Below are 15,274 nucleotides of genomic sequence, written 5' to 3' on the forward strand. Positions count from 1 at the left end.
CCTAAGATACCGTGAGTGAGGAGAAAACTGGAGTCAGTCTTATAGGCCTCCACCGAGCCGCATGCAGCCCAGGATGGCCACAAAGGCAGCCCAACACAAAACTGTAAATATACTTAAAGCCTGTTTTTCCTCATCAGTTTTCGTTAGTGTTTGTGTATTTAATTTGTGGCCCAAGACAACTCTACTTTCAGTGTGGCCCAGAGATGCCACAAGGTTGGACACCCCTGGTAGAGCCTGGGAATCAATTCAGGCTATCTCAAGAATTAAGATGTTTATTAAAATAAAAGTTCACATTACTTATTAAACTTGTGATAATTTTATTCATAACAGTAACAAAATTTATTTACATGTATATACAAGTCATATTATCTTTGCATAAAAATATTTATACATATGTACAAAGATGTTAAAACATACAGAATTTTTGAACAAGAAAAACAGACAGGATTTCACGAAGAATACTTGAAAATAAACACATTGATAAAGAGGTTACAGAAAGGTAACAAAACATTTAAATCAGACTCTGTAAGTCAATATTTTCAATAGATATCACTTTGGTAAGTCAAATAAAATGTGTCAAAGGCTAACAGATAGTAAGCCAAATTTAGATTTAGACTGGGTAAAATTACATGACCTTCTTTTAACATAAAATTCAATCAATTTTATTTTACCTCAACCAAGTATCAGATGACTAGTTTTCCTTTTTCTTAAAATATTTAAATTTTCTAATTTATATTGACAACTTGTCCACATTAAATTATAAAATATTTTAAGAGGTTGTGCATCCTCTACCTAGTAGGGGGGAAAACCCCATGTGTTACATTATACATAAAATTGAAAATCACCATACATTTATTCTTATTTATTTTTAAATTAAAACCTAGTATTTTCTGAGTAACCTTCATGATCAGTTACAATAGATTTTAATAGATCACAATCGTCGTAAATTTGCCTTGCTTTTCTTAGTACCAGGGAGAGGACCCATTTTATAACTGGCTTTTAGAGACTTGCCATTCAAACAGTCTTTGGTGACATGATAATCACACAGACACCTTGTACAATAATCGAACCCACAGCCTTCTCGTTTGCAGACTGCCCGCTGTAAATAGCAATCATATTTTGCAGGTGAATTACAGCGGATACAGGCTTTGAGGCTTTCATTCTTTTTCAAAGTCTTGGCAACCTAGAAAGAAAATCCATAAACAAATTTTAGTAAAGGCCGAATGTAACGTAGGAAAAACTAGATGGCATCTCCGGACCCTCCCCAATCCATGCATAAAGCACCCATGTCACACGTAAGAGAATTCCTGCCTTTAAGGGGCTTACTGTTCACTGGGTAAGAGATGATATAACTTAACAGCTGGTCCAGCAGCAATCTCCTAACGCTACTTTTAAATATGTTCTTTTACTTCATGAATGCTATTCATACATCAATGCCTAACTTACACGGTGACCTTTTCTGTGAAGTCGTCCTGGTGCTACTCAGAAGCTGGCTGCTCTTACCTCTGGTTTTTTTTTTTGAAAGCACCTACCATATTGTAGTGCCTGATAAGATAGCAGCTGCTCGATACGTGATTTTTGAGTGAATATACGTTACATTAGTAATAAAGAGAATACTAAATTTTATTACATATATTTATTGACCAACATATGAGGCAGTCAAATTTTATTTCAAAACGTGCGCTTTTAAGTATAGTTTTTAAATTAAGCTTGCAAAATCATCCACATGTGAGAAGAACTCTAGTAACACAGACTGCCCAATGATCTGAAGGTTTAATAGGAGGCCTTACATTTCTGAAAGTCGGCCTTTAGGTTTGGCTCTTCCTCAGATAGCAAAGATAGCGACTGAAGAATGTAATATGGAATAGTTTTATAAAAAAAATTTTAATCAAGGTTTTTCATTATTTTCTTAGTGTTTCCAAATTAGATCTCAACATCACTAAATTGCTGTTAACAGGGTCAAATGGTATCTATTACTTTCAACATAGAAAGACACATCTCTGTACTTTTCCGATTTATCAGCTGAGTTATAGTTTCTTAATTCCCTACATTTTTGAGACTAGAATGAAGGTGACAGAAGACAAGGTCTCCATTAATAGTGCTAATTATGCTATAATTAAACTGATAGTCTCCATTTCTTACTCTAAATACTTTTAACAACAAATGGTCCATATGTTTCTAATTTATCGATAAACAAAACATTACCTCAGAGAATTCACTGTGCCGACTGTAAGTAGAACCTTTTTGATCAGCTGGATCGGATAACTTGCCTCCAGCATAGTTTCTGGAGGGAGTCTGGGATGCTGACTTTTGAACAGAAGCCAGAGCAGTTCTGAACCTAACATATTCTCTGGTTGAAGCATGTGATGAAAACTTAATATTCTTTTCCTAAATAAAAAAATGTTTTAATAGGACTTCAATTTATATACAAATGCTTAAACACAGCCACAGAACCATTCACCTAGACATTTAAAGCCTAATAACTAAGTTATTGACAGAAATTACAAACCAGAAATTGTGACCACTTGATATCCTTAGCCAATATTGTATTTAAAACATGATTTATAAGGTAGCAACAGAAGTTATTTTTCCCACCACCAGTAGATGGCAATAGTCCTGTTTAAGTGTCACCAGAGTCACGAAGAGATTCAAAACTACCTTTTAGATTAGAAAAATTCCCATTAACACCAGCTTATTGATAAAGAAGTTAAACTTGGAGAATTAAAGCAATACTAATCTAAAATAACACAGCTAGTAAGTAATAGCATCAAAATTTGGACCTATGTCTGCCAACACCCAGGTCTGAAATTTTAATTTTATATTGATCTTGAAGTATTTTTGAAAGTAAATGAATTCCCTCCTATATTAAGAATCTTCAGTATGTAAATAATTTACTGTTTATCTGGTAAATGAGAAAATGCACACAAAATGGCAACCCAGATTAGCTGATCAATTCACACTGAGAATTGAATAATGTTTCCTTTTTTTACATTTGGACATCCCATTTCTAGGAATAAATGATTGGGGTGGGAATCCTTTTCCTTAGGAATTTTATGAGTTCTGATAAAAGTTTGAAATTTTCTAAAAAAAGATTTTATTTTAATTTTTTTAGAGAGAGGGGAATGGCAGGAGAAAGAGAGGGAGAGAAACACCAATGTGTGGTTGCCTTTCAAGTGCCCCCAACTGGGGACCTGACCTGCAACCCAGGTATGTGCCCCAACTGGGAATTGAATTGGCAACCCTTTGGTTTGCAGGCTGGTGCTCAATCCACTGGCCACATTAGCCAGGGCACAAGTTTAAAATGCTGTTTGAATGTAAAAGATTTCCAGATTACCTGTAATCTTTTCTATTTTCCCCTTCTATTTCTAATGGCAAAGAGCACTAGCTGCTATATTTAAAATGAAAACATCAGTAGCAAAGACTTACGGTAACTCTTTGTATTGCTTTATTGCACAACTGCAATGCCCCCTTATCATCTTCTAGAATCTTCTTCCAAGTTGTACTCACTTTAGACACACTGGAAAAGTAAATGATCATGAAGGACACAATTAAAGCATCACAAAGAGTAAGATGAATACATTACAGAAACATTAACAGTGCAAAAAAGAAATTTCTATGCTTCTCAAACCTGAATTTACATTAGAATTGCCCAGGGCACTTAAGATTTAAGGAAGCCTCATGTCTAGTCATTTGGGTTTAATTGGTCCAAAATGGGGGCCAGAGTTCTGTATTTTTTTAAAGCTCCCCATGAAGTAATTCTAAGTGCATCTGGGCTTATAGCCACTAATTTGTACTTCATTTTTTTTCACAATACCTGCAAACATCAAGTAAGTAGTCACCATCGGTGTACATATGGCACCATGTCAGCTCTCTGGTGAAAGGTGTAGACACCTTGCAAAGCACTCTAGAACACACTACTATCAGTAAAAATCAACCTGTGATGTTGATTACCCCTGAAGAAGCTAGCCAACAATAAAACCAACTTACTTATCTGTTTTGCTTTAGCTATGCTTTATAAAGACCACTGGAAATATTGAAAAATTTTTTGAAGAGTCAAAAATGACCCCAGTTGAGTTGAACCCAATCTAATCCGATTCTCAGTTACCTTATCCTAACAGACTTTCTTTGGTGGAATGAGGAAGAAAGGGTAGTACAAGGTTTCTACCAAATAGTCATGATCAGACCCATTTGTGAGACTGTCCTTTCATTACTGTCAAACCTAGGAGACTCTGGCATTAAAAATGACCTAAAACGACAGAATTTATTTCATATTTTCAAGTGTGACTAAAGTTATAATAATTAGACCTGTACACTAGAACTCACTGGTGGTTTATACTTAAGTCTGAAAGATGTAAGAGATTTCAGAACCCAAAGAAACAGATCCCAATCTAACAAAAAGTTTTCTAATAGCATAAATATGAAAATTGAAATAACTAGATTAAACACATACTCTCAAAATTATCTTTCTTTGATTTTACAGGTGGCACACAGGTGGTGAAGTACTAGCAATCAGGCAAATCATTTATTATGTTAGTGAAACAATGCAAAAGACTGCCCTATGTTTTGGCATGATTCGGTGGTGCTGAATCGTTCGTGTATTATGTTAATACACTCAAAGCTACAATACTTACTTGATTAAGTCCATATCACTGAGTTGTGTTAAAATATTTGCTAAGAGATGTCTGAGTCCCCTTCGAAAGAGTTCACTGAGAATATCTACAAACTCTAGGCCCATTTTTCTGCCAATTATATTCTGTAGTGTGAAACCTACATTATACTCCTTCAGCTTTTCCCAATCTATTTTAGAACTTCGTTTGGCATTCTTTTTCAATGTTGAACAAACCACTTTTGCAAAATGAAGAGCCGGCAGCAAGTTTTTGTTGGGATATTGGTCTGGGCTTTGAGTCGGTAGCAGGCAAGATTGTGGACTGTCATTAAAACTTTCTTCCAGGGAAAGGCTAGCCTCTTCATGTTCAAGGCCACTTTTTTGGGAAAATGAAGAATAGCCACTATCTTCATAAGGTTCATTGGTTTCTAGTTCTTCTATTTCATTTGAACTATTAAGTGTTGGTTGTACATGTTGATTTTCCTTGTTATGCAGGGGCTTGCTCTCAGTTTCCAGTTCAACAATCCTTGGGTTCACAATCGGTGATCCAATATCTGATAACCTTTCATAGTCTTTGTTGCAGTCTTTAGAAGAACCTTCCAAACGTGCAGAAACGTAGGAGCCTAACCTTCCACTGTCATCAGGTTTTACCAGTTTGAGTCCAGAATAAACATGGTTATAGTTAAAATCACACTTCATTTTGACAGAAAGAGTAGAACTTTCTTCTTTGCAACCTATAAAAACAACATCAACATTTACTTAACAGCAAAATTTCAACATATCCTTATTTCTTAAATTGGGATATAAGATTTAACTACTTTGCATCTCTCAGCACTATGTATGGCTTAAGTAGCTATGAAATTATCCGTTTAATTATTGAGATTTGACAATGAGGAAATATTAATTTATATATCTCATTCTTAACAAGGTACTTCAAAACAGACTGCTTTTCTAATTGCTTAACTACATTTGACTCTTAGAGAGCCTAGTGACTGAGTAAAAAGTCATAAAAGAGGGACTATTTCATAAATAGCTGTTTGTGGAACAAATAATGAAATGGAAGTGGGATCTCAATTCAGAGATAACATTATAGTATTCAAACAGCTGTAAGAATCAGTGTTTATACCCTGATACTGAAATGACATAGTAATCAGCTTTAACTTTGGCATAACTCAAAAAAGCCAGACTTGTTTAGGGTTGTATCATCACCCCAAAGCTTTAAAATCAGTTAAAATATCTTTAAAGCAGACATTCTCAATCTGTACACTGTTAATATTTGGACAAGATGTAGTATATACATACCATGTATATATATATATATATATATATATATATATATATATACACAATATACATATTGTGTACATACATATATATGCACTTACAGAACTAATTTGAGTATTCAGAAAGAAGAAAAAATATTAAGTGGCTTCATGACTTCTTGAATTAGACCAATGAGGGTAGAGCCTAGTGCTGCCACTTAGTTCATTCATCCAATGCCTACTTAATAAGGTGATGTGGAGAGAGGGAGAAATTAATTAGGAATCTCTTGGAAGTGGCATTCTGAGATCTGAAAGCATTGTGGAAATCTAGGAGAGTTCCAGGCAGAGGTAAATACTGGAAGCAAGGACAAGTGTTTAGTACTCAAGGAAGAGAAAGTTCTGTAGGGCTGGAACTTACTGAGCTAGGTGATTGAAAAGTAAGGTTGGAGAGGCAGAATGGTTTATAGGATTTTTAGGGTAGGATAGATTTTATTGTGTAATAAAGAGCCTTTGAAGGGTTTTAAGTAGAGACATTTGGTACACATTTTTAAAAAATCATGTCAGCTGTAGAAAATGGATTGTAGGAAGGTACAAGTGGAAGCAGAGAGACTAGTTAGAAACATACATCACAAAGTTCCAGAGTTGGGTACTTGAGACTTGATGACCATGGTGGAAATAAAGATAATTGAACAGATGTGCCATCTATTTAGGAGGGTTAAGTCAAAAGTCAACAGAGTTTGCTGATTTATTGGATGTGGATGATGAAGGAAAGTGGAGTAAAAAATACTCTGGGGTTTAACTTTTGAGCATCTAAGGTATAAAGTGTCATTTGCCAACTTGGGGAAAACTGAGGAAGTTAACTCTTTCCTCATCTATAAAATGGGCGTGAGAAAATAACACTGGATATTCCCTGTCACATATGGTCTAGTCAACAGAATCTACAGTGTATTTATCACATTATCTATAAGCCAAATGCCTTCATATTCCTTATAGCGTATAACACACACATTTTAAAAATACCAAAATATACTACAGATGTATGCATTTCATAATATTACATCCTTTTCCTAGGAATGAGATCCAATTTCAAATGAAAATCCTTGCTGAGCCTCACTAGCTTTTGTGACCTAGAACATTCAATTAGCCTTTCATTCTCAATTTCTCTAAAATGGATATTAATTCTACCTCATGGAGTTGGAAGATTCAACATATTGCATTTTAAAAATTTCTCTATTACAATCCAATCATGAAAAAGACATCAACTAACTGTGCAAAAGGGAACCTATTTAACTTCTCATTATAGATCTGACATTCCTTATTAGTTAACAGACTATAGTGCTTAAAATATTTACAGCTAGCCCAATGTTAAATAACTAAGTTTTACAATCTCCAGTGCCTTTAAGATAACCACCATGTGCCCAACATTAGGTGTGGCTATTCCTTTAAAAATTTAAGAGCCCCAAGGCTTGCCGCCATAAGCTGCTTATCAGCCACAATCCCTAAGAGAAATTTCAAAAATATTGGAAAGCAATAACATTTTAAATCTCATCTTCTCAAAATTATAAACAAAAATTCAAGAGGACTGCATATATTCTCTTGAGGAGCAAGGTGGAAAAGAGGCACCTGGAATCGAACAATCAAAAAACCCCTTCTAAAAGCCATCAAGCTTCAGAATTTCAGAGAGACATACGATCTGGGATCTTCCAGAAACAGATACAACCTGTAAAAATTAAGTATTTTTCTCTCGATTCTTCCAGATTCGCTTTCCAAAGAAATGGGCACCTTCCAGAGATTACCAAGTATCACAATATCAAAACGCTGGTTTAAACATTTTTGGTAATCTCTTAGTTAAAATAAATGCATTTATATTTCCTTTAGAGACAACAACAAAAAGGATAAAAAGAAGTGTTTATTCGAGTGACTTTCATTCCATCCAAATTTGGGATTAAAAACCCCCCCCCCAAAAACCAGTGCTCCAGGAGTACAGGTTAAAATAACCCATTCTTCAGGTCTCACAAAATCGGCTAAATGTATCTAAATTCATGGTTTTGTAGTAAAAATATTTCCCCCTCTCTTCCTTGGATTCCCGGCCTTGAGACTGAGTTACTACTGGGTAAGGGGGGAAAAAGGAGAAACTGAACGTTTCTGTTTGGAAGTCCCAACAGAGCCCGGTCCGATGAGGGGGGTCCCTGCATTTGGCGGGAGTGGGTGGGGGGGAGACCCTGGAAATGCGAAGGGCCGGCGAGGTGGCCCCTGAGGGCGCAGGCCCGGCGCAGGAGGCGGGAGATAGCCGCCAGCCCGATCTCCCGCGCCCGCCAGCAAGGCTGAGGTGGCGAAATAGCGGGGCGACGGACTTGGGGTCTGCGGGTGCGGCTCCGATACTGAAAAGGGGAGCAGGGAGAGGGGTCAGGCACCTGGCCAGGCCCCGGGGGTCGCCCTGCAGAGCCCGAGCCCCCGATGGGGGAGGGGAGGGAAGGGGGCATTTGGCGCCCATTCAAGCCGGGTGGGCAGGTAGAGCTTCCAAGCGCAGTTAGCAGGGCGCCCTAGGAGGCCTCCACCCGCGCCTCCCTCGGAGCTGGCGTCCGGGTTCGGCGTGGCAGGCAGGACCCGGACCCACCATCCCGCCTCAGCACATCGGGCTTCCCTTCCCGGAACCGCAGCCGCCCGCCCGGGGCGCAGCGAGAGGCCGCACGCCTGGACTCGGCTCGCAGGTCCCCCACCCCGCATCATGCACCCCTCCTGGAACCCGTAAGCCCCTCGTGCCCACTCCTTTCACTTACTGTCGGAGGGACGAGGGCGCCTGGGAGCTGTCACGTCGCTGCCGCTGCAGCGGCAGGAGCTGGAGGGGGAAGGTGGGGAGCAGCTGCAGGCGCGCCGGCTCATGCCAGTGTAAGACGCGTCCTCCTCAGGTGACCCACCAGCAACATCAGTGGAGGAACGAGCCTCCGGTCTCAAAGAGCTCTATCTTCTAAAAGGCGCCAGCTGGTACTTTTAAAATCTTTGAATTTGGTGCCCAAATCCGCAGGGCCCAATGGGGCACGTCGTTCGCTGGCGCGCTCCAATGGGAAGGCGGTGGGAGGGGACGCCCTCCCTCAAGCCCAATGGAAGGCTGCGGAGGCGGAGCCAGCCGCGAGGCCGTCCCGCCCCTCCCCTCGGGGTTCGCTGGCGCGCTCCAATGGGAAGGCGGTGGGAGGGGACGCCCTCCCTCAAGCCCAATGGAAGGCTGCGGAGGCGGAGCCAGCCGCGAGGCCGTCCCGCCCCTCCCCTCCCCTGCTCCGCGCATCCGGAAGGATGCTGCAGACCGGGCGGGGCTAGAGGCGGGGCCTCGGAGCGCGGGGATGCAGAGGCCCGGCCACACGTGGAGGGAGCCTACCACGCATGCGTCCAGACGCCAAAGTGCCTTCGAGCGTGGGGACCGGCCTCCAGGAAGACCTGATTTCATCTTGAAGGCTGTTCGGGCTTCTCTTTGAAGGTCTCCGATAGGTACGAAGGGTAGTCGACTTTCTCCGATCATCTCAAAAGCTGGAGATTAGTGAGTTGCGACTCTCGTCGTCTGGGAATGCAGCCTTTCCGGCAGGCGAACCCTCCCCCCAGCTCTACTCTGCCCGCCTCTCTGGGATTTAGGCGCGCTCCTCTCTATCTTCTAGTTTCGCCCCTCTTCCGGCCCGGTGCTTATGCGCAAGCGCTTTTGGCGGGCGGTAGCCCCAAAGTTGGCGGGTTGGCGCTTGCGCTCTGGGGTCCCCCGCGATTCTCTAAGAGGGAAGGGCGAGGAGCTGGCGGCGGTGGGAGGGCGCGCCTTCCTCCTGGCGCGGGCACCAGGTCTCGCCCTTGCGGTGGCGCGAGAGTTGGAGCAGGGGGCCTCCTGGGTCCTTCCGGAGGGTGGGAGGATGGGATGGACGGACACCTTGTTCTTGTAAGTGCATTTATTATTTTCAACCACAGTTCTCCTGCCACCATTACATTGTACGGGCCTTAAGCTTATTAAATTTTTACCTGTTTTCCCGATTTTTTGGTTTGTTTCTTTCCTACAAGGGCCAAGCGCAAGAGGTGGTAATCTTGCTCCCAAATAAATAAAACGTCCTGCCGTGGAAGTTCCAGTCTCCACACCCTAGGACTGGAGGCCCCTGGTCAAGGGAATGACTTTCTAGTGATGGAGGAATGGATGGAATGCTTCGATGACAAGTTGTATTGTATTATTAGCCCTGCTGAACGTTTTTTCAGTTTTTGGGTGTGCACTCAAGTAACGGCACTGCATTCCCTGGACTCAGCTCTGGCCATAGAGCAATGAAGTCACAGCATATAAACTCCAAACGTCCGAAATCTTGTGTTTTGCAGTTTTACTTTTTTGCTTTTCTGCAGGTTCAGGGAAATTTAATACTTTACAGTGAGCGTTCAGTTAAATCGGTGGAAAGCCCTGGGTGAGGCAGGCAGGATAATCAGGATGGGTAGGGGTCTGGGTGAGTCATGCCAGTGCAGGTTGGAGGCCATTTTTATGTAAAACTTTATTAGGTCATCGTGGTTTTTGATATTGCTTTATTTTTTAGAATGTTGTATTAAATTAGACTTTTCTTGGTTACTGAAATTTTGGGCATCCCTTAAATTTTGAGCCTTTAATTCTGTGTGTTGCCTTACTAGCCTGGCCCTTGTGCTAGGTCCTGGGGTTGAAGAGACTTAAGGTTCTGTCCATCAGGGAGCTTAAATACTAACTGGAGAGAAATTGGGAATTAATTTCAGTAAATGAAAGAGGAACTTAAAACAAAAAAGGGGTACCGAATGGGGAGCAGGAGCATCGATTAATGACTGGGTGTTCAGGAAGCTTTGTGAGTTTTTGGACCAACATCTGAATGTCCAGCTGTCAATTCAAAGATCTGCATAATAGGCACAGGAAGAAACTGAAAGTGCTTGGTTTGTTCCAGGGCTTGAAGGATGTCTTAGAGGGCACTGAGCAAGGAAGACAGTAGGAGAGGAGGTCAAAGAGGTAGCAGCCTTTGTAGGTTTGTATGTAGAGTTTAGTTTCTTCTGATTGCAACGGGTAGTTTTTGAAGGGATTTTTAGTAAGAGATTGATTTATTGAATAAATATTAAAACTATAGTGGTTTTTTATCTACTAAGCACTTTGGAAATGTTCCTTTAATTTGCACATTAACCCTAGCATTATTTTCATTTGATGATTGTGCTTAGAAGTGTAGTTAATTCCCATAGCATCACACAGCTACTAAGCAAAGACCCCAGCCCATCTACGGAAAACCATGTACTTTCCTCTATGTTCTACTCCTCAGTTTCCTGGAGGCCTGATTGTTTATAGTACATTTTCACATTACTTTCTCTCTTGACCTTAAAGATCATCTTTATTTACCTCTTATTTTCAGTTGCAGAAACAGATGTGAAATTTGAGGGGAGGAGAGTTTCTCATTTAATTAGTGGAGCACCTGGACTATAACCTTTGGCTTTTAAACATAGCCTAAATGGTATTATCCAGCAGTTAAGACTAAAACATGTTACTGGAAAAATCGAAATTTCTGTAGTAGTTAATATAAGGTAATATAAAGGGCCCAACATGTTTTATTGTGTGCTGGAATAGTATGTCAGAGTCTTTCACTTTATTAAGTTACTTAATATTGATTTTTAACTGTTAAGAGCTTTAATTATGATGTAATATTAACTGACAACTTATTCAGTAGATTCATGAGCTCCTGTTAATTTCATTCTTAATAAGAAACTTGTAAAGGGCCATTCTAAATTTTAAAAGATGTTAGCAGATACCTCTTCCTGCAAATCAGTATCAGTCAGAATTGTTGAGTTTTTAGGTGCAAATGGAGTGCGGAGAGAATTGCATTCATTCTTACGGCAAGTTCCTGTTGCCTACAGCTTCTAAACATTAAGAGTGTGTGAAAATAATTGGGACATGGTACTTGCCCTTGTGCTTACCATTTGGGCCTGCACCTAATAGATATGAGATGTTCAGTAAATAATCTTTGAGTACAAACATGGGGCACAAGGGGGAGGAGACAGGGTATATAAATTATAGCTGTAATGTAACATTGGGTAGTCAAATACATCTGGGTAGAGTGGGACTTTATATGGAACAGAAAAGTTGTATATGACAGGTCAGCCTCAGCCCTGTTGACATTTTGGGCCAGGTGCTTCTTTGTTGTGGGGGGCTATTCTGTGCATTGTAGGATATTTAATGGTGAGAACCACTAGTGTAGGGGATGTTTTCTGAGGGAGTGGAGAGGAAGGAGGGCTTCTTCCCCATAAGATGCAAAATGGGGAAAGGTTAAATGCAGGTGCATTTATCAGTAAAAACTATGTAATTTCATATGGCATAAGGGGGGTGGTGTATAAAATGGGCTGGTATGAAATTATTGTGGAAACAGATACAGATGTCTATGCACATTTAATAATTGGAGTTTTATATGGGAGGCAGTGGAAACCTATCAAGCTGTTGAGCAAAGGACTGACAGGATGAGAGCCTTGCTTTTTAGGAAGATGAGCCTGGCAGTTAGGCGTATGTACCCTGAATTACCAATAGAGGATGTAGCGAGAAGTCAGGGGACTACGTTAAAGGTACCTAGGCATTATGATGTTTTTTTTTTAACTGAGGTTCTATGGACAGGAAATTTAAAAAGTGATGCAGAGTTCTTTTTCATTAGTACAGCTCTCATACCTTTTCACTTTGGATCAGGGAGTGAAGGAGCAGAGCAGGATGGGGGAAAGTAAGTAAATTTTACTGTCTCTTCCTTGCCTTCAGAATGAAATACAGTATTTGAGACCCTCCACAATCTCAATCCAACTTTTCTAATTATTACCTGTTAGGTCAATAAAAATGAGTAATACATTGTAATATTTAAAACTAAGATTTTTATTCAGAAAGGAAAATGCAAGGCCCAGGAGGAACGTGATAAATCTGGGATACGGGCTTGTGTTGGGCCTTATGCAGACACTGAATGTGGTTGAGTGAACATGTCTGGCTGTGTTCTTTAATTGCATAGGTCACTGGAAGGTGCATTCGTCAACTTGTGAAGGCAGAATGCCTTTCATGAGCAGAATATTTCAGGGAGGGAGAGTCTCTTCAATTGAAGTTCTCGTGATATATTTGATAATCTTTGGCTAGCTTTAAATTCTAACCTGTCTTTAATGGTTTTTTAACTTTATTACACTTCCCTTAGAAAGTAATAAGGGGAGAGAATAAGTTACCAATATAAAATTACTCTGAAAATTAGCACAAGCTAAGGCTTTTAAGTAAATAATAAAGGTTGACTTAAGGAGGAAACCCATTACCCAGCAATAATACAGTTTTGAAATTTTTAGAACATACGCTTCTAAGAATTCATACGACTGTTGATTTCTAACAAATGTGGAAAAGTGTGCAGTTTGGGGAGTTAACAAAATGCCTCCTAATTCTTTAACGTTTTAAAATCTTACCTTAGTAATGAAATTATTTTCTCTGGAAATCTTATCTTGTGACTCTGTAAGTTTAACTTTTATTCATTACCACTAGGTAGAACTCTTACAATTGTAGTCCTTAGTTTACCCCATGTTTTCAAAAAATTCTTGAGCATTCCTAGTTTTTCTCGCTTCTTAATGGGATAATCGACATGTCCTATAGCTCTTTCCTTTCTGTTTTTTGTTAAAACAGGTTGAATTTATTACTGTTCCTTGCAGTGAAGGAGCACACACACCGTGGGAGAACCATGGGGTGTCTCCTGTTTCCTGATCAAGCACATCACTTTATTCGTGGTGGCTTTCAACTCCAAGGTCTTTAACAACTATGCAGCCACAAGCAGACGTCCCTGGACTTTCCTTCCCTCTCAGGCTAATCATATCCAGGATTCCTATCGGAAGAGAAGCAACTCATTTCTTTTAAATCTAATGACAGAAACTTTGATACAGGATCACACCAATGTAGCTGTAAGCTCAGTTTTACCGGTAAATTCCTCTCAATTCACAGGGGTGAATTCATCTGTCTCATCAGAGAATCTGTTGCATCTCACATCAGAGCATTCAGACCTGACTTATTTGAGGGTATATTTTAATAACAAAAATGCTAAGTCCCAGGGAAGGGAGGATGAGGCTTAAGCTCTAACTTCCATTTTGTAGGAAACACTGAAATGACACCAATCCTGGTTTAAAGAAACCAGTGAAGACATTTTGAGGAGAATTTGGGAAATTGGAATTGGGTATTTGAAGATATTAGGGTATTATTGTGAATTTTGTTAGGTGTGATGATAGTAAATGAAGTAGAATATCATGTTTTAAAATGCAAGCTGAAATATTTAAGGGTGAAGTGTTAACTTCTAACACTTAAGCAAATATGAAAAAAATCAATTATTGAAGCGAGGTAATGAGTATGGGTGTTTGTGCCAGTCACCAGTTTTGTTGCCCCTTAGCAACAAATCCCCCCTTCACTTGACTGACTGCCGTGATATGGAACCCGGACCTGCAAACATGGCTTCTTTGCCAGGTGGCACCATTTTCCGCTTTGTCAGCAGGTGGGGGTGGAGGCACAGACAGTGTAGTAGGAAGGGGCTTGTTTCCAGTGTGCTTCCTCCTTTCTGTGGCACAACTGCCAGAGTGCTCTAGGAAACAGGGCTAATGGCTAATTTTAATGTGTCAACCTGGCTGGGCCTCAGGGTGCCCAGATGTTCAGTCAACATGCTCTGGGTGCTTCTGTGAATTTTTTTTTTTTTTTTTTTTTTTTTTTTTTTTAATGAGGTGGGCCTCATCCAATCAGTCAAAGTCCTGAAAAAAAGCAAAGACTGGCCTCTCCTGAGCAAGAAAGAATTCACCAGCCAACTGCTTTGGGACGGGAACCACAGCGTCAGCTCTGCTGGCTCTCCAGCCTGCTGGCCCACACTGCACACTGTGGACGTGCTAACCCAGTTCCTCGTTACGAGTCTTTCTCATACCACATATGTGTTGTTACTTTGGAGAACTCTGATGAATGCACACACAACTTTCGCTGACACCCTGGTGGAAGGCTTCTTGCTCATCAGTCTCTGAGGGCTGGAGGGTTCTCTGCAAGGCCTGATCCACCACCTGCAGACCTGCACTGGCAAGGGACAGCCCAGACCTTTTCTGTCCACCAGAGCTGTAGCCACGCCCTCTCCCCCTTAGGGGAAGGGAAGCCCCTTCCAAGGGTCTTTCCTTGGATACTCTCGGTCCTAGTGCGTTAAGAGTTCTCCCTGATAGCTAATCCTGTGATTTAAAAAATTCCATCAAAATTATCCCTGTTAAAATTAATGGTATGATTTGTCTCCTGACTAGACCTGAACTAATACAGCATTTACTGTCATATTTCTACTATATTATGTTTGAAGTGTTTAATAATAGTTAAACCAATTTTTGATCATTCAATATTTTACATAAAACAAAGAATGACTTTCTTTTGTCTACTTTTAAGGAG

The 15,274-nt window shown here is 40.4% G+C and overlaps 1 protein-coding gene and 1 long non-coding RNA gene across 2 annotated transcripts; one reads left to right on the forward strand and one right to left on the reverse strand.

Moving 5' to 3' along the window:
- Positions 1 to 319: 319 nt before the first annotated feature.
- On the reverse strand, positions 320 to 9,007 carry FBXO5 (F-box protein 5). Its single transcript, XM_024552222.4, has 5 exons — positions 8,649 to 9,007; positions 4,632 to 5,340; positions 3,427 to 3,517; positions 2,206 to 2,388; positions 320 to 1,183 (listed from the first exon to the last, which is right to left on the reverse strand). Exons 1-5 carry the CDS (start codon positions 8,749 to 8,751, stop codon positions 932 to 934), a joined length of 1,338 nt encoding a protein of 445 aa, XP_024407990.2. The 5' UTR covers positions 8,752 to 9,007; the 3' UTR covers positions 320 to 931.
- Positions 9,008 to 9,065: 58 nt separating this feature from the next.
- Positions 9,066 to 15,262, forward strand: LOC128779523 (uncharacterized). The gene is made up of 3 exons (XR_011650532.1): positions 9,066 to 9,781; positions 9,901 to 12,584; positions 13,508 to 15,262. It is a non-coding gene; the product is annotated as an uncharacterized lncRNA (long non-coding RNA).
- Positions 15,263 to 15,274: the final 12 nt, after the last annotated feature.

This window comes from Desmodus rotundus, chromosome 11 (assembly GCF_022682495.2).
Source record: "Desmodus rotundus isolate HL8 chromosome 11, HLdesRot8A.1, whole genome shotgun sequence".
Lineage (NCBI taxonomy): Eukaryota > Metazoa > Chordata > Mammalia > Chiroptera > Phyllostomidae > Desmodus > Desmodus rotundus.